The 23,479-nt window shown below is 43.0% G+C and overlaps 1 protein-coding gene across 1 annotated transcript in view; it reads left to right on the forward strand.

Annotated features, from left to right (window-relative positions):
• The window catches only part of UPF1 (UPF1 RNA helicase and ATPase), an 86,950-nt gene that overhangs the window by 44,204 nt on the left and 19,267 nt on the right, over positions 1 to 23,479 (forward strand). Inside the window, exons 10-16 of the mRNA XM_068122568.2 lie at positions 837 to 996; positions 1,534 to 1,652; positions 8,370 to 8,534; positions 8,797 to 8,911; positions 18,350 to 18,493; positions 18,618 to 18,831; positions 19,032 to 19,149. Of these exons, the coding sequence (XP_067978669.1) occupies positions 837 to 996; positions 1,534 to 1,652; positions 8,370 to 8,534; positions 8,797 to 8,911; positions 18,350 to 18,493; positions 18,618 to 18,831; positions 19,032 to 19,149 (1,035 nt within the window). The remainder of the gene's footprint in view (positions 1 to 836; positions 997 to 1,533; positions 1,653 to 8,369; positions 8,535 to 8,796; positions 8,912 to 18,349; positions 18,494 to 18,617; positions 18,832 to 19,031; positions 19,150 to 23,479) is intronic.

Below are 23,479 nucleotides of genomic sequence, written 5' to 3' on the forward strand. Positions count from 1 at the left end.
AAAGGTCAACTCAAGGTCAAATTTTAAAAATCATCAATTTTCATCTAAAAAGCCATCAATTCTCAACCGATTGACTTGAAAATTGAACAGCATTTGCATATCGAGTCACTAAATTGGGAAAGATACTATTTTTAGGTCAAAAGGTCAAAGGTCAAGTCAAGGTCAAACTTCCAAAATCATCACTTTTTATCTGAAAAAAAAGTCAATTTTCATCCGATTGACTTGAAAATTGAACAGCATTTGCACATTGAGTCACTAAATAGGGAAACCAACTATTTTTGAGGTCAAAAGGTCAAAGGTCAACTCACGGTCAACCTTCCAAAATCATCATTTTCATCTGAAAAATCGTCAATTTTCTTCCTATTGACCCGAGCTTTGATCAAGATTGTCAATTTTAATCTTGATGAAATGGACAATTTGCTGTATCAATGGAATTTTTTTTCTTGGGGAGGGGGGGGGGGGTCGTATTTTGCATGTATCGTGCTCCGCATGACGTCTTCTTGTTTATTTGTTTTTAACAAGTCGGTGGTATCCGTTCTCGGTTTATAGGAGTTGACATCATAGCTCTGAATTGATGGACCTTGAAGCTGTCGTATCTCAGTTCCATACCCAGTCCGACTAAATAAACAGACATCCTGGTGCTTCGTGGCAGTTGCCAAGAAACTGGTGGTTTGGGTGGTTTAGGGGTTTGGGAGGTTGGGGTGGAGGGTGTGGGGGGGGGGGGGGTAGGGGAGGAAGAGAGTGTAATGAAGACCCCACAAGTTTGTATATAAAGTACAAGCAAAATCCAACATTTTTGCTAAGAAAGTGTGTGGATCGACTGGGGTGATATGCAGGATGCAGAGTGCTCTGAAGACATTTGCTGTTGACGAGACTTCTGTTTCTGGATACATTTACCACAAGCTGCTGGGCCATGAAGTTGACGATGTCGTCGTGAAGTGTGTTCTTCCAAAGCGCTTTACTGCACCCGGCTTGCCTGACCTCAACCACTCTCAGGTGCGAAACACTTTATCCCCACACTTAAAAAAAAAAATGGGGGGGTGGGGGGAGAGTGGGGAGGGTTCTGCTCTGAAATCTGTAATATTGTAATCTGCTCCATCTGTCCGTCATACTATCTCCTCACAAATGGTTGTGCAGAAAATCACCAAACTCAGTAGTTATGATGACATGGCACGAAGGTGCAAGAGCAGTATCATTTTGGCCCCACACCTGGGATGAGGTCAAAAGACCAAATACCAGAAATTAGCCTCAAAGGCACCTTTTAAAACATTTTAAATTAAACTTTGTATATGCAGTCAACATTGGGAGATGCATGAAATACGTAAGTATTTTTTGCATTTGAACCCCAGTTCATGCCCCAGGGGGTGGGGATTTAGGGTGACTGGTTGAAACGGAAAAACATTTTCCTTCAAAATGGTGGGAAGTGTGGGGATTCACAATGGCGCACCTTAGACTTCACTCTTCTTCACTCTTGTTCTATCAACACTGCTTTGTTTAGCATTTACATGTTGGTTGCCTTGTACAATATTTCAGGTGTATGCAGTGAAGACTGTGCTGCAGAGACCCTTGAGCCTTATCCAGGGACCTCCTGGCACTGGGAAAACTGTGACATCTGCCACGATTGTCTACCACCTGGCTAGGATTGGCAATGGGTACATTCTTGCAGATGGAAATCATTTCTTTTCCATGCTTCTTTGAGAGGGGGTTGCAAATCAATTGAGAAAATACATGGAGTGAAAAAATGAAATCATTTCTGCTGTGCAGTAGTTTTTTTTAATTTTATTTATTTATTTATTTATAAATAATTTATTTACTTATTTAATTTAAAAAATGTTTTATATATATATATATATATATATAAGAAACACTATATATATATATATATATATATATAAAAAGAAATATATATATATATATATTGAAATATATATGTATTTATATATATATATATATATATATATATATATATATATATATACTTATATATATATATATATATATATATATATATATATATATATATATATATATATATATATATATATATATATATATATAGTTTCTTCAAAATTTTCAAATCAGATATTGTATTCTTAAATATGTGATGTTCCAAGCATTCAACTTTTTCTAAAGACACTGATATTTTGACCTCTCAATGGTAAGTTCTGGTTTTGACTACACCTTCAAAAACGTAAAAGGACGACTTGTGCTCGTCAGTTATAGTCATCGTCTTATTTAAATCTATCGGCTGTAAATGTGTATCGTATTGAGCTTATTGGTCGCCTACCCGGAGGAGACTATAGCTTTGCTCTCTGTTTGCCTGTCCGTCTGTCTGTCTGTCCCACCTGTGATTTTCTGCACTTTTTCCATACTTTTTTACATATTGAACTGAAACTTGGTACATGGCTTTATTATGATGAGTTACAGAACAGGTTTGAGTTTCGGGGCGTTTCGCCAATTTTTCACAGAGTTATGCCTTTTTTGCTTAGATCAAGAACATTCATTGGGAATGGTATGGGACGTGTATTGCAAAGAAATTCTCCCTTTTGTTTTATTTCAGGACTGTACTAATTTATTTCCAATGAAGAGATGAAGGCTCTTGAAAAAGCTACATGATAGACGGAGTACGGTCAACATCGTGACGATGGGGAACAGCATGGCAGTGGGGACACATCAGCATGAGCAGTAATATTTTTTGGACAGGGTGCAAGGGATTAATGAGTCGAAAAGCTCATGGTTAGGTGAGAAAGAGTTCCAAAGGTGGTGTTGGGCTTTATAATTTCAGCAATGGAGAGAAGACCAATTGGGCCACAGATTGAGGTGCTTCTAGAAGTGGAGGATGAGGGAACAAGTGGAGGTGAGGTAAAAGCTTAGAATTGCGAGAGTAGTATACCATGGATTTCTGCAATACTTGTGAAGCATGTAGGAACTGTGTGAGGAGCATTGAGGGAAGGGCACACAAGCAAGACCTGACACTGCCACAATCCTCTCCCCTATGAATCGGCCTCCAAGAGGGAAACTGAAGAGTTTCTGGTTTTTGCTCTCCACAAATTACAATGGTGGACGATGAGATGCCAGAGCGCTTTCGGATTTGTTCAGACCTGCAGACAGGATGCTGTTGCAGGGGTGAGAACATTTTTTTTTTTCCTTCCAAATGGTAGTGTCCATCAGCAACAAGCTGCAGATGATCTTTCCAGAATGGCAAAACCGGAATCGATTATGTCTACAAGAAGAATATTGTTCCCTGTATACTGCCCTGGGGGACTCCAGATCCCATAGGAAGTGCAAGGGAGAGAATGCCCTCCAAAGGAGCATACTGATTTGTGTGTAGGAGGAGGTAAATTGGTCACTGGTGAGGGGATTCTGAATGCCGTTGACAGAAAGTTTTGAAAGCCAAAGGTGGGTACCAGATTGTATTGACATGTTCATTGGGAAAATGAAAAATGTCTTGGGAAATATTCGTTGGGTTTGTCCAGACTTCTTGCTTGTGGTTCAATGGATCCATGTGTTGCTGTGTTGCAGAATAAACTCTACAGATGCAACGGCAGAAATCAAACTGATGTCCAACAAATTTTTGTGGTCTGCAGATTCCCTGACTAAACTTGTGATGGAATATTGGTTGACTGGCGTATTGTTCAAGGAATCTATTTTTTTCCTCTCTTTTGAATAGGGCTAGCCATGATAAAATACTTCCATCCTGGAATTATTTTAATGTAGATATCAAGATTTTTGGAAGAGCTGCACAACAGAGAAATGACTGCTCAGATACAGGAGCAGAGGAGGGCAAGAAGACATGGGCCTGACAAACGGCCTCAATCATATTGGGCAGAAGAATTGATAGGGGGTGACATAAGATAGTCGTGTGCTGCCACTATGAAGGACTATTGAGCAGTGGGACCGAACGGGCAAGAGACTTGGTTCCACTGTTGGAGGCTGAATGAGGGAGATGGGTGGGAGACAAAGAGGCATAGTTGAGGTGTTAGCTTTTGCCTTTGTAGGCACACGAGAAGGAGGTTGATTGTAGAATGCATGCAAGTGGTTGGGTTTTGTGTGGGTGGGATGGATGACAGGGCTGGAGCAAGACCAGATGAGAGACAGTTCAATACAGAGTATACTTAGACTGCTGGTTTGTTTTTATGCCTCCACCGACGAAGTCGCTGGAGGCATTATGTTTTCAGGTTGGCTGTCCAGCTGTCCGTTTGTCCGTGATATTTTTTGGTTGCCGCTATAACGTGAGAACGGCTGAAGGGATCTTAGTCAAACTTGGTGCAGGTATATATAATGATGTAAAGATGAACTGATTGGATTTTGGAGTCATGTGGTCAGAGGTCATGTTAGGTAAAAATCTTGTTACCCCAAGAACTTGTGAACCAGTTATGTGATTCTGACCAAATTTGGTACACTTATGGAGAATGATGTAAAGATGAACTGATTAGATTTTGGGGTCGAGGTCGAACATCAAAGTCTGTAATAGCTCCATAAATTGAGAACGGCTGAAGTGATCTTATTCAAACTTGGTAAAGGTATGTATAATGATGTAAAAATGAACTGATTAGATTTTGAGGTCAAAGGTCAAAGTCAGTAATAGGTATATAACTTGAGAACGGCTAAAGGGATCTAATTCAAACTTGGTACAGATATGTATAATCATCTAAAGATTAATTGATTAGAGTTTGGGGTCTTGAGGTCAGAGGTCATGTCAGGTAAAAATGTGATAAATTGAGAACAGCTGAATGGATTTCGATCAAACTTGGTACAAGTATCATAATGATGTAATAATGTGGGCGGAGGCATATCTGTTGACGTCGTGACGGGGGCAGAGAAGGGCAAGAAGACACGGGCCTGACAAGTGGAGCTAAAGGTATACAACAACAACACAACATGCATTTTAAAGGCAATTTTCCCTGCTAGAGCAGGGGTTAGCCTTGCGGTCCCCATGACAATCTTCTCCATTTTGCCCTATTTTCTGCATCTCTCCTTGTTAACCCCCTTGCCCGCATTTCTTCTTCCACCATCTTTAGCCAAGTCTTTCTCGGTCTTCCCCGTCTTCTACTTCCTTCTACATTCATTTCCATCACTCTTCTCAACCAGTCACTTTCATCCTTCCTCAACACATGACCAAACCATCTCAACCTGTTCCTCTTCACAGCATCAATCACAGGCTCTATTCCCATCATCTTTCGCAATTCATCATTTGTCTTCCTCTCTCTCAACGATACTCCGCACATCCGTCGAACCATTCGCATTTCCACCCTTTCCAACCTTCGTTGCTGCTCTACGTTCATTACCCATGTCTCGCTCCCATAAATCATAACACTTCTCACACATGCAGCATACACCTTTCCCTTCAGCTTCAACGACACTCCCCTCATCATCAGCACGCCACTCAATTCCCGAAACTTCTTCCATGCACATCTCACTCGAGCAACCGTTGCCGAGTCTGATCCACCTTCTCCATTCAGCATGTCTCCGAGGTAGCAAAATGTTTTCACACCTTCCAGCTTCACGCCGTCTCCAAGATCCAACTCAACATTTCCTCCATCTGCAGCTCCCTCTGTGCACACCTTACATTTGAATGTAGCTGCCACACTGGTTAATGACCCTCTCAGACCACTACATTTTTGATGAACCCACTCAGCGCACATTGCACACTGAATGGAGTTCACTCCGACACCCTTCCTACACACAGCACAGGGCCACTTCCCAGTTCTTTCCACCTCACCACATGCTTTACCACTTGCCATCACCTTCGTCTTTCCGATATTCACCTTCAGACCTTTTGTCTCCATACATTCCTTCCACGCGTTCATCTTTTCCTTCAGTCCATCCATACTTTCCGCAATCAACACCAGATCATCTGCATACAACAACTCCCACGGTAAACCCTCCTTTACGTTCTGAGCCAGCACCTCCATCACAGCTACAAATAGTAGTGGACTTAGTACCGACCCCTGATGCACTCCCACCTTCACCTCAAACTCACCACTGTTCCCGTCCTTCGTCCTTACAGCTGTGCGCGCTCTTTTGTACATTGCCATCACTACTCTGATCAACCATTCCTCCACTCCTAACTTCCTCAATGCCCATGTCAATACTTTGCGTGGAACCCGATCGAATGCTTTCTCCAGATCAACAAACCCAAGAAACAACTTCTTCCTCTTCTCCATGTACTTCTCCTGCAACTGCCTCACAATGAAAAGCGCGTCTGTCGTTCCTCTTCCTGGCATAAATCCAAACTGCATTTCGTCGATCTTCACTTTCTTCCTTATCCTCCTCTCCAACACCCTTTCCAATACCTTCATTCCATGCTCCAATAAATTTATCGCTCGGTACGAGCCACACTCCAGAGGGTCACCTTTCCCCTTGTATAGAGGGACGAGGGTACTCAGTTCCCAAACCACTGGAATGCGGCCTTCTTTCACCACCAGATTACAGATCTCTGTCATTCTCTTCACACCCCAACTTCCTGCTGCCTTCAACATATCTCCCACAACTCCCGTCGGCCCTCCCGCTTTTCTACCCTTCATTGCTTTTATCGCTTCCTCAACTTCCTTCTCAGTTATCTTCTCTGCCGGTCCTAAAACTGGGTTACTCTCTATGTTGCCATCCCATTCATTCTCTGTATTCAACAGCATTTCCATATATCTTTTCCATCTTCCTTTAATTCCATCTGGGTCGACAACGATTTGTCCCACTTCATCCTTCAAGCAGCTCACCCCCATCACATCACACCTCTCTTTCGCTATCTGCTTTGCAATCCTGAATACTGCTTTCTGACCCTCTTCCGAATCCAAGCGTTCTCCAAACATTTTCCTACATGCCTCCTGCGCCTTTGCTACCTCTTTCTTTGCAGCCTTCCTGGCTGCCTTATAACTTTCATGCTCTGCTGTTTCTGCTCCCGTACCCTTCGCCTTCTGCCACTCCTTGAACTTCTTCCTCTTCTCGTCAATCCTCTTTCCAACTTCATCATCCCACCACCATGTTTCCGAGTGCCTCGGTGGTCCTTTTGTCCATCCACATACCTCACCAACGGCTCCCAACAGACAAGCTTTCATTGACATCCAACCACTTTCAAGCTCAACCACATCATCCTCGACCCTACTCAGCCTCTCTTTTAATGCCTCCCTTACTGTCACCTCTTTCAACCTCCACACCTTCATTCTCGGTTGGTACTTCACCCGCCGAGCTCTCCTCGCACCTTTCACCCTTACGTCGCAGACAACCAAGTGTTGCTGTGAAACAGCCTCCTCCCCCAGGATCACCTTTGTGTCTCGGAGGTGCCCCCTATCTCGCCTACGCACCATCAGGTAGTCAACGGTTGTCGTCGACCCACCTGACGTGTATGTAACAAGCTTATTATCCTCTTTCTGGAACTGAGTATTACAAATCAACAAATCAGCTCCATCAGCAAACTCCAAAATCCTTTCACCTTCTCCATTTCTCACACCATATCCGTAACCCCCATGAACTCCGTCAAAACCATCCATACTCCTTCCCACATGTCCATTTAGGTCTGCTCCTACCACAACAACTTCCTCATCTTTCACGTTTTCCATCAGCTTCTCTATCGCACACCAGAACTTGTCCTTCTCTTCATCGCTCCGACCAACCTGCGGAGCATATCCCGAGATGACGTTCACCAAGAGCTTTCCAATCATCATTTTCACCATCATCAACCTATCACTCACTCTAGTCACACTCACCACACTGTCTACAAACTCCTCAGAAAACAGGACACCAACACCATTCACGCCCTCCAAGCACCCTTGCCACACAAACTTGTATTTCTGTCCCTGCCTACCCTTCACCATTCTCACACCACTTCCCTTCCATCTCGTCTCTTGCACACAACATATGTCCACTCTTCTTCTGACCAATACTTCCACCACTTCTCCTGATCTCCCTGTCATTGTCCCTACATTCCATGTCCCAAACCTCAGAAACCGATCTCCACTTCGGGCTGTACCCTGCCCACATGTAGTTGTAATTGTCATGGTTCTCTTTTTGAGGCAATGTTTTTTTATAGCCGGATGCCCTTCCTGACGCCAACCCTCTTAGTCGCCTCCTACGACACGCAGGGATACGGCGTACCTATTCTTATCCAGGGTACACACTGGGAAACGTTTAAAACATGGAAATCCTGGGGGGGGGGGGGGGGGGGGGGGAGGGGGGGATAAAGGTATCTACAAGTTTATATAGTTCTTGGGTTCTAGTTGTTTTTAAATTGCAAACACTGTACAGTATTGATTTCTCCACTGTATACGAATGCCGTCTTTTGTTTAATATATGTGCAAGCTCTTTCATGAGCTTTATGTGGCCAATGTGCAAATGTTCGGCATAATGTCTTCTAAACTGCCGCTCGCTCCCAGACCTGTGCTGGTATGTGCTCCAAGCAACATCGCTGTAGACCAGCTCACGGAGAAGATTCACTGCACTGGGCTCAAAGTGGTGCGGCTTTGCGCAAAGAGCCGTGAAGCCATCGACTCGCCAGTGTCCTTCCTGGCGTTGCACAACCAGATTCGCAACATGGAAAGGTCGATCTTGTTTTTGTTTTTTTATGATTGTCCGTCTCCCAGCCCTCTCCACCAATTTTCTCGGTATCTTGGTGCTCTCGTGCATTTTGCCTGCTTGCTTAGCTGCTACCAGACATCCAAGCATTGATGGTATTGCAGTTATACTGCTATGAGAATACTTCTTGAAAATGTTACTTTTTAAAATTAAATCTGAGACATGGTAAGTTTCAACCAGGTCAATGAAGTTCTTTATCTTTTTGCACATACTGTACGTTGCCTGCAGCCTCCCAGAACTGCAGAAGCTGCAGCAACTCAAGGATGAAACTGGCGAGCTGTCTTCTGCTGATGAGAAGAGATATAGAGCCTTGAAGAGAAATGCCGAGAGAGAATTGCTGATGGTGTGTCTGTGTGATTTCTTCTGTTACACGTGCTCTCCCGCCCCACTCGCTCTTCTCCCATTTGACGTACCGATAGCATATTATTAGCTTTGAATTCCAGTGGAGAACATTTTAATACTACATAATTATTTTGAAATATATTGGACCACAGGGTAGGTATATCAGCCATAATGTACACTTGTCATATTGAAAGCGATATACAGTAAAACATCCTCCAACGCGGGGGATACATTCTGAGATAACCTCGTGTTGGAGGTATTCGCTCTCGTTGGAGGAATCATTAAGCGTATGGGGAATTTGGGGATATGTTCCAGGCTCCCAAAAAAACTGACCATAAAACAGCCTTTCTTGCTTTTTTTTTTACATGTTTCTTTGCATAAAATGGTGCAGCATTATTAAATATACATTAACATAAGTGTTAGTATCATAATAGTACTGTATTATTGCAAAATAACACCTTATTGGGAGGTGGTTGTTGGAGGTTTGGGTGATGATTTGCTGGTGGATGGTATTGAAGTCCTGGTGGAAGGGGTTGAATTGCTGCTGGTATATGTTGAAGTAGGCCTAAAGAATTGTGTTATAGGCACTTGCCTTGCCTTCTGTTTTAACTCCCTGTACATTTCTGTGTTGGGATTTAAAGCTGACTCTATGGCCCACTTGAACTTCAGGCTTCTTTCCACAAAAGGATCTATCCTTACAGAAATGTATTGGGCAGTTTTTGTTGCCTTGAAGAGTTCCTCCAGCAGTTGGGTGGTTAATTCTGCCTTTTCTGGCTCTTCATCATATTCTTCATTGTCTTCTTCATGAGACGTCTGGGTCACAAGTTCTTCAGTGGACAGTTCTTCTCCATGGGACTTTAACAGTTCTTCTACTTCTTCTTCTTCCATGTAATCAAATCCGAATTTCAGGATATCAAAATATTTGGGAAAACGCCGGCCGTTTTGTCGCAATTAATCCGGAATGTAAAATCGAACTGCGAGCGATGACGGCAGGTGGCGACTCGTATCATCGTATGTATAAATTACCTTCTTCAGGTAATTGTCGATGCTAATGGCCTTTCTTCTTATAATGAGCCCATCCACTGGACTAGTTTTCTTGTTCTGATCTTTGATCCAGACACTCAATCTTTTCTCCATTTTTTCAACAAGAGTGTTTCTCCTGCTAACGTATGATGTTGTGATGGAGGCTCCTGCACGAACGCTGGAACGGATTTTATCTTCGGCCTTCCGTACTGTCCTAATGGTTGATTCATTCACATCATATTGCCTGGGCAAAGATGAAGCAGAAACTGATGATAATTTATTCAGGATATCAAGTTTGACCTCCATGGTCATTGTTATCCTCCTCCTCTTGTCTGGATGGTTCAAATTGAGTCTTTTGGGAGCCATAATGATCGACGTAAGTTCACTTGATGGTGGTGGCAGGTTCGGAGATGGCGACAGGTGGCAGCTAGTGCTGCGCGTGTACATAAATTAAAAAGTAATTGAGCAAGGTAATACGGATTAAGGAAAAATAATAAAATCTTTGGGAAAACGCCGGCCGTTTTTGTCGCAATTAATTCAGAATGTAAAATCGAACTGCAAGCGATGGCGGCAGGTGGCGACTCACATCATCGTATGTATAAATTAAATATTAATTAACCCTTGTCCACACAAGGGGGTCTTTTTAGCCTTGTATTTAGCCTAAGAAAACCTCCCTTGTGTGGACAAGGGTTAAGTAAAGTACAGTACAGTAACAAGGAATGAGAATAATATAAATCTTTGGGAAAACACCAGCCACGATCGCGTAAATGCGAAACACACCCTCGCGTTGGGGAGGTTTTGACACATTTAATTCAGCGTGTAAATTGGAAACCGCATTTGAGGAAGCCGCATTGGAGGAAGTTTTACTGTGTGTGTGTGTGTGTGTGTGTGTGTGTGTGTGTGTGTGTATATATATATATATATATATATATATATATATATATATATATATATATATATATATATATATATATATATATATATATATATATATACTATATATATATATATATACAGTGAAACCTTGACTTACGAGTGCACCAACTTACGAGTTTTCCGAGATACGAGCCGTCACTCGGTCGATTTTTTGCTTTGTGATGCGAGCCGAGATCTGAGTTACGAGCGAGCGAGCTTGGATATAAAACACGTAATCGTTGAAAAACATGAGCGAGGTGTGCGTGTTGTCGACTTGGCGAGGCATTACGATCGTAGTACTTCTATGATATGTACGATTTTGAAGCAGAAGGAGTCGATAAAGGCTATAACGCCAGCCAAGGGCGTTAAGATTATTTCAAAGCTCTGGACCTCTGTCCATGAAGAGATGGAGAAGTTGTTGTTTGTGTGGTTGACGGAGAAGCAGCTCGCAGGGGATACCGTGACCGAGAGAATCATCTGTGAGAAGGCACGAGACATTTACGGGGATTTGGTGCAGCAGACGGTGGGAACATCGACGGACGAGGCATCGGAAGAGTCATTCAAAGCCAGTCGGGGATGGTTTGATAATTTTAAGAAGAGGACCGGCATTCACTCCGTCGTCAGGCATGGTGAGGCAGCAAGCTCGGATGTGAAGGCAGCTGAAGATTTTATTATAACTTTTGCCGAACTGATAGAAGCCGAAGGATACATCCCCCAGCAAATCTTCAACTGTGATGAGACAGGGCTCTTCTGGAAAAAGATGCCGAGGAGGACGTATATAACGGCAGAGGAGAAGAGCATGCCAGGCCACAACTTGTTCAGAGTGCCGGCGATAGCTCGCCTTCTCTTTGTGGAAGACACGGTGAGATCCTTAACATCCAACAACTAATGGGACGCAAACAGGGCGCCCAGTTTAGCGGTACACACATTGATGAATCACCCTGCCTGTGAAAGAAACACCGACATGACAGGTTATAGCTGGGTCGGGATTCAAACCCAGGCTGGACAGTTTAGAGTCAAGTGTGCGTACCTCCAGTCCAGGCCATCCTGCCAACTTGTATGCTGCATACAGGTGAAATATAAAGCGCGAGATATTTATATATATATATATTTGAAAAAAAATTGGTGTGGTTTTTGGGGGGCTGGAACGGATTAATAGCATTTCAATTCATTTTAATGGGGAAATTTAATTTGAGAAACGAGCAAATTGAGTTACGAGCTCGGTCACAGAACGAATTAAGCTCGTAAGTCAAGGTTTCACTGTATATATATATATATATATATATATATATATATATATATATATATATATATATATATATATATATATATATATATATATATATATATATACATATATACATACATATATATATATATATATATATATATATGTATATATATATATATATATATATACAGTGGTACCTCGGCTTACGAGTGCCCCAACGTACGAGTTTTTCGGGATACGAGCCGTCGCTCGGGCGGTTTGTTGCTTTGGGATACGAGCCGAGATCCGATGTACGAGCTCAAAAAATTTATTTTTTTGAATTTTCCGGTTGTGGCTTCCGGTTCCGGTCACGTGGTTATCTTGCCGTGAAAGCATCTCTGCTTGGATATAAAACACGCAATCGTCGAAATACATGAGCGAGGAATCTCCTTGCTCCAGCCGGTGACGTCATCGGCGGGGATCCCCGCCTCCAGAGTGGCTGGTCACGTGACCGCCAAAGCGTGTCGCGCGTGCGGGTATAATGAGCTACACCTGTGGATCACGTGACCACGGAAGCACGCCTCGCTTGAGAGGCATGGCTTTCGGTTTGCGTTTTGCTTTATAAGGCGCGATAAATGGGCTTTTGAGTGTTAGCGGTTCATGGCGTTGACGGTTCATGGCGGTTCATGACTGTTCATGACGGTTCATGGCGTTGACGGTCAAAAACCCATTACATCAATTTTACCAGGCACTGTACAGTAAGTACAGTGGACACCAAATGCACGGTGGAAGGCTAGAAGTAGAAGATCGTCCAAGACAAGTGAGAATAAGCCATACTTTGGAGATGACGTCATTCGCTGGTCCGATAACCAAAGATGTGGTATAAAAAACCAGGTGAGCTAACAATGCAGCAATGAAGGAATTCGGCCAAGGCACCGGCACACAACGACCTACCTACATCGAAAGACTCAATGCCAATGGTGACAGAAGCCAAGACGGCCGGCTTAAACACCGCCGAAAGACCACGGTGTACCAACTTACGATGCAGAACATCTTGCACTTAATATGATGACAACAGGTGCCATCCTCTGACGTACCATTACAGGTACAGGTACAGTACACGTGAGCACAGAGCAAAAGTTCACTGAAACCGAGATTAAGAAAAAAGAAAAAACACCTCGTGGTCCGTGCTCGATATCCGAGTTTCAATCTTTTCAAACACATGATGCTCTCGGTCACGGTTTATTTCTTTACATTCTCTTGTATTATGTACAGTATATACGAGGTCGTGCTTGTTTATACATTATTTGTTATTTATAAAGTACATTTTTGTTATTTAAAAGCACCTAACAAAAAAAATTGGTGTTTTTTTTTTGAGGCTGGAACGGATTAATAGCATTTCAATGCATTTGAATGGGAAAATTTGCTTTGACTTACGAGCGATTTGGCTTACGAGCTCCGTCACGGAACGGATTAAACTCGTAAGCCGAGGTACCACTGTATATATATATATATAGATGGATAGATAGATAGATAGATATATAGATATATATATATAGATAGATATAGATATAGATAGATAGATACTTCAGGACTTCCGTTGAACTTGGGGCTGACTCAGAAGAAGACCTTTGTTGGTCGAAAGCTTGGTCGACAATTAAAGATCGACGTCCTGAAGCTACGTCCGCGTCTTATTTAATCTAACGATTATATATTCAATACAAATGAGACGCCCTGCTCGTACTTTGGAGTTTCTACTATTTCTTACAGTTATATATATATATATATATAGATATATATATATGTATGTATGTATATATATATATATATATATATATATATATATATATATATATATGTACATATATACACTCAGACCCCACATAACACTACTCCGCATAGCACTGATTCGTTACAACACGGTTTTTAAATTATATTCAATTTTTTATTGAAATAAAAAAGTGACAAATTCAGTCCAGACAACACTTCCAACTTCTCAAGAGCGGCCACCATTACAGTAAACATTCAATCAGCCAATGAGAGCGCTTCACATACCCTCTGAGCCACTCGCAGCCAATCACGTATTAGTTCACGCTCTGCCTCCACCGCGTGTGTAAACGTTCTTGCTCCCTCGCAAACTTTTCCCTTTTTTTCACCCATAATGTCTGGAAAACAGCCTGCAACTTCCAGTGAGGGTAGTGCATCTAGGATGTCTAGGAAAAGCATGAGCATGTTTGTGAAACTGCAAGTGATACGGCGATTGGAAGCTGGTGAGTGTCAGGTTGATGTCGGCGCCTCTTTGAACTTGGCTACATCGACGATCAGAACGATTATAATAAATGCAGGCAAGATAAAAGCTTATGCACGACGACCTCAAATTTATCATCAACGAAGGTGACTCGTTCAAGCAGCCATTTGCTTGAGAAAATTGAAAATAGACTTAATATGTGGGTGGATGGCCAAACAACGAAACATGCCCCTACGCCAGCTGATAATAATGGAAAAGGCAAGAAGCATCTTCAATCATATTCAAGAAGAAGAAGAAGATACGTCGGTAATATTCACAGCTAGCAGAGGTTGGTTTGATAGATTTAAACAGCGCAGTAACCTCCATAGCAATACGTATCTCTGGTGAAGCGGCTCGTGCAGACAGCGAGGCAGCACAGGATTTTCCTGCAACACTGAAAGCCATAATCGAAAAGGACGAATATCCTCCCGAGCTTGTCTTCAATGTGGATGAAACGGGTAGTCAGGTTCACTATGTTTTTTCGTTCAAAATCATGGTAGATTAGCAAACCTATACATTTTTGGAAACGTTATTACATGGAAAATCTGAAAATCAATGTTTACATTTGCCAATTCCGACCAATTCGATTCGACCAATCGACCAATTCCATTCGACCAATTCGACCATTCGACCAATCGCTTTGATCGACCATTCGACAATTCGATCGATTTGATTCGATTCCATTCATCGAATTCGATTCGATCGACCATTCGACCAATTCGATTTGCCAATCAATTTGACCGACCTTTGCTTGTGTGGAACGGACTGTGAAAACGATGCGGACTATATTGTCGGATACGACACACAGGACAGTGATGACGAACTCTAAATGGCATATTCTGTAATCGTGTATGTTTGATGCCATTGACTGCCTGTGTATATTTTGTCATTGACTGCCTGTGTAGATGTGAAGTTATACTGACTGCATGTGTATATATGATTTTGCTGACTGCCTGTGCATGTTTGGTGATATGAATTATTGCGACACATTTTGATGTTATTAACTGCCTGTACAAAATGATAACATGTATTTGATTATGCAACTTATCGCGAATATAAAGACAGTATTTTGCAATTCAAAACCTTTGATTCGTGTCTTACCATTCCCCATAGCACTAATTTGATACTTTCATTGGATTCCTTGTCCCTGAAAATATAGGTTTAGTATATTTTAAAAAGTTTTTCGGGTAATTAGAGGCAGAAATAGAACAAAATATGTATTTTACAGTGGCCATTTTGAAAATCCAAAATGGCCGCCATACAGGTATCTCTCCAAATGTAAACATTGATGTTTAGTTTCCTTATGCTATAACCTTTCCAAAAATGTATAGGTTTGCTAATCTACCATGATTTTGAACGAAATATAATTTATTGACATAGTGAACCTGACGGGCCTATTTTTGAAAGGAATGCCTTCTCGTACTTTCATCTCCTGAGAAGAGAAACGTGCATCTGGGTTCAAGGCTGAAAAGGACCGGTTAACTCTTGCTCGGAGGCAATGCTAAAGGTGACTTTAAGTTGAAGCCTATGCTTGTGTATCACTCTGAAACACCACAAGCAATGAAAGGCATTTTAAAGTCAAGTCTACCAGTGATTTGGAAATCAAACAAGAAAGCCTGGGTGACGATTTATATTTTCCAAAATTGGTTTGTTTCACATTTTTGTCCAGCAGTGAAGCGGTATTGTGAGGAGCATGACCTTGAACCTAAAGCATTGCTGGTGCTTGATAATGCCCCAGGCCACCCTGAGAATCTTGACGCCCTTCGGACCTGCATTCCTGTAGAAGTGGTTTACCTTCCACCCAACACCACTTCATTACTCCAACCAATGGATCAAGGAGTAATATCGAATTTTAAAGCCTACTCCCTTCGTCGCACATTCAATCAACTCGCAGAGGAAACAGATGGTCAAGACAAACAATCCATCAGGCAATTTTGGAAAAACTACAACGTCATGAAAGCTGTAGACCACCTCAGAGCAGGCTGGGATGAAGTAACTTCAAACTGCATGAACGGAGTGTGGAAGAAGCTATGGCCAGAAGCATGCAACGACTTCCTAGGATTTCAGGCGGAACCAGTCATCCAAAACATCGTTGAACTGGCCAATGAAACGGGATTAGAGGATGTCAATGATGGCGATGTTGAAGTGTTACTGCAGTCTCATGGTGAGAGCCTTAGTAACGAAGAGCTTCGAGAATTGGCAGAGCAACGCATCCTGAGTGAATCTGAGGACATGGATGGAGAAGAGGATACACCAGCAAGAAACCTCACCACAGAATTACTCAGCACTAGCATCACCACGATCACACAAATCATGGACCAGTTCATCGAAAATGACCCTGACTGGGAGAGAAGCAATAAGGCAAAGAGAGGTGCTCTCGAAATGATTTTATGCTCCCGAGAACTGCTTCATGAGAGGAAACTTAAGAAAAGGCAGTCAACTCTCGACGACTACTTCAAGAAGAAGCCAAAGTTAGAGGAGGACCCACAGCCACCCAACATTAGCGAGAAATTAGCGAGATGGTCCGTCCTTTAAGATGTAACCTCCACCCGCTTCCCTCCGCTGCTGTTGCGATGTGTTGCTGCTCCATGATGTACAAGTAATTACTTATTAATGATACTAGACATTGTTCATTAAGGTTTATTGTTGTACATTATTTTGTGTTTGTTACTCCCACAAATTACTGTATACATAAAATAATATATCATATATCTCGGGTTGAATTTTTTTTTATCAGCCATGCATGTCCATCTTCTTCATCATCTTCACGCATTTGCTTCTGGCCTCCCACCCATGCGTAGCACGGGTATCTTACTCGTTTATGTAATGTTATAATGACCCTGCATAGCGCTGATTTACATAGCACTGATTTATATAGCACTCCACCTCCGAGGAACGCATCATCAGCATTAAGCGGGGTCTGAGTGTACAGTACTTTTTTTTTCTTCTTTTTTTTTTTTTTTTTAAACCTCAGACTAAACCTTTCACGTCACATTGGTGCCGTTGAGGTTTTACACATCGAGGCAGTTGCTCACCCCTGACAGCTAAAAGGTTTAGTGCTTTGAGGCTAGACTCGTCTAATATTTAATTAAACAAGCCTCAGCCGTGGCACACTTTTGCTGTTTTCTTTTTTTTCTTTCTCTGAATTTGTGTTTTTTTTTTTTGCACTCTGCTCTCTTTTAGATGTGCACTCTCCTTTATAACGATATATCATTTGTTCGTAGTTGTGAAGATGCCAATATTGTGAGCATATATGTAACACCCAATGGAATTGTTTGGGACAGCCTCCCATCCTGTTCCGGGAAGATTTCTTCGTGCTTTCCAGAATTTTGTCAAGATCGTCATCGCGAAAGGATTACTTCATGTGCTCTCTCAACATCTTGCATTAGCCATCGGTTCTTGGGGCTTCATTTTTGTACAAATGTGTACCTATCCTGTACACCAACTACACGCATCACCCTGCCAAATACACTTCACCATGTTCCATGGAACATGATTCCACACCCAAATGTCTTTGCATATCACTGCCCATGCCACTATCCTCTGCATTCATCAAATTCTGGGTAAAAAGGAAGCGCTTGGTTTCCCTTCTGTATGTAAGCAAGGCAGGAACCCACCGATTAGAGACCACACCAGTTGGCAAGAGGCTTGTAAGGTCCAGAGGCCGTCAGGTCTGATTTGCCGCTGTTGCTTGTGCCCATGGAGCCTCTGGTCCACATCTTGTTGGTGTATCCTGCCATCAAATTAGCGAGAATTTCCCGGCACATCAAATTAGCGAGAAACATTTTCATGCGATTGCCCCTAAACAGGCCGGGGTGCTATGAGCTAGCTCGTATGAGCCACTGCCGCTGGTCAGGCCGGATTAGCCGATGCTTTTAAATTTTAATGATTGTAGTGTTTATTTCTGACCTACAATGTCACCTTTCCATGATTTTAATGTCTGTAATGTTTTTTTCTGAGCAACAATGTAACCCTTCCATGCTACCAATACACCCTGTTCCCAGAATGCTGATGTGATTTGTTGCACATGTGTTGGAGCCGGGGATCCACGACTTGCTAAGATGCAGTTTCGCTCCATACTCATTGATGAGAGTACCCAGGCCACAGAACCAGAGTGTATGGTGCCTGTGGTACTTGGTGCCAAGCAGGTATTTATCTTGTCCCTATCCTAATGGTTCCACTGCCTGACCCATTTTCATTATCTGTTTTTTTCTTGCTTATTTTTGGTATGGTTTGGACATTTAAGAAAAAAAATTTTTTTGTGTCTTGCAGCTCATACTGGTTGGAGACCATTGCCAGCTGGGTCCTGTAGTTATGTGCAAGAAAGCTGCCAAGGCTGGGCTGTGCCAGTCGCTGTTTGAGCGTCTTGTCGTGCTGGGAATAAGACCGATTCGCTTGCAGGTGCAGTATCGCATGCACCCAGCCCTCAGTGCCTTCCCCTCCAACATCTTCTATGAGGGCTCGCTGCAGAATGGTGTCACCGCAGGTAAGGGTGGATTTTAAATTGCCAGTACAATTATGCACCATGTAATTTGTTTTATGAAAATACTTGTATGTTGTAGTGTCATTTATAATTCTGGAATTGACAGTTTAGAGCAAAGTCTGATTGTGGCCCATTTTGTCATGGTTTTTTTTCCTTTTCTTTTTTCTTTTTTTTTTAAACCAAGTCCCATGCACTTTTGCCAGGAGAACGTGTGAAGAAGGCTTTTGACTTCTCATGGCCACAACCGGAGAAGCCCATGTTTTTCTATGTAACACAGGGACAAGAAGAAATCGCAAGTTCTGGCACATCGTACTTAAACAGGTTCGTAGATCGTGTTTTGTTTTTTTGTTTTTTTGGCTTTGTTTTACTTGATGATTTGTTACTTCCGCCATCGAAGGTAGACAGAGGTTATGTTTCCACCCCTGTCTGTCTATCTGTTTGTCTGTAAGCCGGATATGTTTATCTGTGAGTAGGAATTTATTAATTTATTTATTTTTGTATACAAGATCGAGGCTCGTGAAAGAGCTAACATTAATCACACAAAAAGTCAAACCGACACAAAACGACACAAAACACAAAATAAGGGGAGCGGTAGACAAGATGGGGAGAGAGGGAGAAGGACACAAACACAACAAAAACACAACACAACACAAAACAACAAAGACGAAAATTCAGAAAATAGATGAACCCACGTGAGTATGTCGATTAAATATGTAGTGTTTGAGCATGATTTGGCTACGTCTATGACTACGTCTATTAACATCAAGAATCGCGTTACATACTATTGTAATGCAATTTTCAGTTTAAGGTTGTTGTAACACAACCTTTAGACACCATAGACGCTTAAAACCCATAACACCCTTTATACCCCTTAGATTCTTAGACCCTTAAAAAAAACTTTTAAGAGTCCTAGTAGTGAAAAGAGAACCAAAAAGAGTTGCCTTTATCAGACGGAGAAACACCGATAGTATAATCGGAACAGAAAAGCGAAGGAAAGGTAAAGCGACAGAAGTTGTTGGAGATACTTTTAGCTAAGGACGAGAAAGATCTATTGGTGGAAGAAGATGAGAGGTTGTCACATTTCTTTTGGATAAAGGAATGCTTTGCCTCACGAATAACATGTTTGCAATGATTTCTGGTAGATATGTAAGCTGAATGAGAGTCAGAGGAAGAAGAGTTTTTCCATGTCCGTTGTCCGATATACCGCATCCCTTGCATGAATGGCCGCAGAGCAGGAATTATTGAACCAAGACTTTGTAGGAGAGATAAATTTGAAAGAGAAGGGGATATAAGCCTCCAATCCTGCAACAATAACTTCAGCTATACGTTCAGGAGAGATAGATGCATCGCCCGAGGAGAGGCAGTAGTCTTTTCAGAGAAAATCAGAAAAGAAGTTTCGTAAACCAGTCCAGTCAACGCTATTGAAATGCCAATACTAGCGTTTAGTTAGTCGGAGCAGTTGGAGGAGGAGTGGTGGCAAGTAAAGTGATGTTCACAATATTTTTGGGATTGGAGGTTTTCTTGCAATACACAGACGATATGTTTTTCACAAGTAATGCGCAATTGTCCAACCACCAGGAGTGGTAGGAGTACTCTGCTGGGTTGAACAGAATTTGTATACTGGGGCACTGAATTGGTTCACCAATAAAAAGCCAGAAGCCTGTTGTTTGAGGTCAACGGTCAAGGTCACAAATCCTCAATTTGCATCCGATTGACTTGGAATATGAACAGCATATTGTTACGGGGTCCCCCCCCCCATACCTCTGGTCTCGGTGGACCTCCAAACCCCGAGAGGGTCCCCGGCAGAAGATGTTTTATCCTTGGTTGAAACCCAGCAAGTAATGTCCCTCAATGGAACCAGCAAATGAAACAGTCGAATCAATGATGCAACCACACCAGGTTATAAACAAACCATAATATATTATAAATCACACACCAAGAATGACGACCCAATTAGTACAGCACTTCACAATATAGTTCCTATCTACAGGTGGCGCCACCTTACCGAGCCCCTTAACCCCCAAACTCACGGCCCGTGCCCCAATGTCTCTGGACTCCTCCAAGGCGACGTCGATTCGTTCCAGCGATCGTGGAACCAATTTCCGATTCCAATCAGGGGAAGCGGAGTCGATCGAACCAACCCGCAGGCCACGTGATCCAATCCCCAGCACGATGGCGGTAGAATGGGAAACCTTCCCAAAGACGTTTTCAGGTACGTACCCGGTGGCGGTTCAATCTGCGAGTCTCCTCACGAACCCTCCCACAGCCACTGTCTCGTACAGCCGTCCCCGGCAGCCCGCCGGAGAGTAACGCCCGGTCGATGTGCCGCAAAAGCCTGGTCACTGCCGGTGGTGCGCGTGGCGAAGATGGCGGTCGGCTTTTTCTTGCACCAGGGTTTGGAGGTGAGGATACTCGGCAACCTCAACGAGGATACCCGACTACGCAGGCTGCGCAGCAATCCGGCGATCTCCTATCGCGCGGACTTCTTTTCAAGGAGGCAAAGTTCCCTTGTCCTGCACGTTCGACTGCTCGGTCTCGAGCTGCAATCAGAACATGTCTCCCTACGATCTTCCCCGCTTCTCTCCCTCCTCCCCCTATATCTTCCGGGTCACGATCCGATTTCCGGCCACCTTTTACCCGGAGCGCTTTTAACCCTTTTAACCACAATAAACATTATCAACATCAGCATCATCAATAAGCATCACCAAGCAAGAAGCATCCACCATGATAACAAGAACCACCATTATTAGGGCCGGTATCCGTAACACTTCCCCCCCTCAAGAAAGAAAGTTTGAACATAGGGAAAACTTTCGTTGTAGGCAAAATTCTTTACACCAACAAGAGTAAGCTCACCCCCACATCATCAATTCCTGTGAGCAACAACCATCCATAGTTCCCAAAAATAAAGCGACAAACAGGCGATAGGAGACACCACACCCCCCCCCCCCCCCACAGAATTCCCCAAAGTTAACTCACTCTGGACAACGCGTCCACCACGACATTGTCCCTGCCCTTCCTTCACATGTTCAATTTCCAAGTTGAACCCCTGCAAAGCCAAACTCCATCTCATCAACCTCTGATTTTTATTTTTCATTTTTTTGAATGAAGGTTAAGGGGTTGTGATCCGTAAAGACTTTTACGGGAAAGGACGTAATTCCTAGATACACCTCATAATGCTGAAGCCCTAACAGGAGAGCAAGGGTCTCTTTCTCCATGGTGGCATAATTTGCCTGATGTTTATTGAACTTTTTGGAGTAGTAGCACACCGGGTGATCCACCCCCTCCTCATCTTCTTGTAATAGGACTGCCCCAGCCCCCACATCACTTGCATCGATGGCCAACTTGAAAGGTGCTTGAAAGTCCGGGGCTGCTAGGACAGGAGAGCTCATTAATATAGCTTTGACGTGGGCAAAGGCCGCCTGACACTTGTCATTCCAAACAAATTTGGTCTCTTTTCTCAGCAAACTCGTTAAAGGGGCTACCACATCCGAAAAATTCCTACAGAACCGCCGGTACCAACCCGCCATACCTGAGAAATCTCATCAGCTCCTTCTTCCCCTTTGGGACTTGGAAGCGATCGATGGCTTCCACCTTGGCTGTCACCGGTTGCACCTGACCCTGCCCTACTACATGGCCGAGGAACACCACCTGTGCTCTTACAAACTCGCTCTTAGCTAAGTTGATTGTCAACCCTGCCTCGGACATTTTCTGAAAAAATGCATGGATTTGTTTAATGTGGTCTTCCATGGTCATGGTGTGGATGATGACATCATCCAGATAAGCCTCCACCCCCTCAAGGTCTGCAATGAGCTTATTAATCAACCGTTGAAATGTAGCTGGCCCGTTCTTCAATCCAAAGGGAAGAACATTGTTCTGGTACAACCCATTTGGAGTGACCAAAGCTGAGATTTCTTTGGCTCTATCAGTGAGAGGAATCTGCCAATACCCTTTCAGCAAGTCAAATTTGGTTACAAATTTAGCTGGGCCTATTCGATCAATACAGTCATCAATCCTCGGGAGGGGATAGGAGTCGGTCTTAGTCACTGCATTAACCCGTTTTAAATCCATACAACAACGAAAACTGCCATCGTGTTTCGGAACTAACACAGATGGGGAGCTCCATTCACTGTTGCTTGGTTCGATGATGTCATTTTCCAACATATATTGCATTTCCTTCCGAAGATACTCCATCTTCACGGGGTTCATCCGATAGGGGTGTTGTTTCACCGGAGTGGCTTCCCCCACCTCAATATCATGATATACCAGGTCCGTACGACCAGGTACATCCGTGAACAACTGTTTAAATTCCAAAATTAGGCTGGATAGTTGTCCTTGTTGTTCCCTCGTCAAATGACCTAGTTTTTCACTTAAATGACTCAACACTTCTGTGTTCGTCAATCTGGGACAAGCCTGATCATCCAGGTTATCAAATTTCACACCGGCATCCCCCTCTGTATTCACTGGTCCACCGGCACGACAGGGGAGACGGGAACAATTTCTTCCACAGGCTTCCTCATTATATTTCTTCAGTCGGTTGACATGACACAGCTGTCGCTTTTTCCGTCGGTCGGGAGTTGTCACCACGTAATCTGTCTCATTAACCCTCTCCTCAACTGCATAAGGACCAAAATACCTAGCCTGTAGTGGCTGA

The sequence above is a fragment of the Myxine glutinosa genome, chromosome 7, assembly GCF_964187855.1.
Source record: "Myxine glutinosa chromosome 7, kmMyxGlut1.1, whole genome shotgun sequence".
Lineage (NCBI taxonomy): Eukaryota > Metazoa > Chordata > Myxini > Myxiniformes > Myxinidae > Myxine > Myxine glutinosa.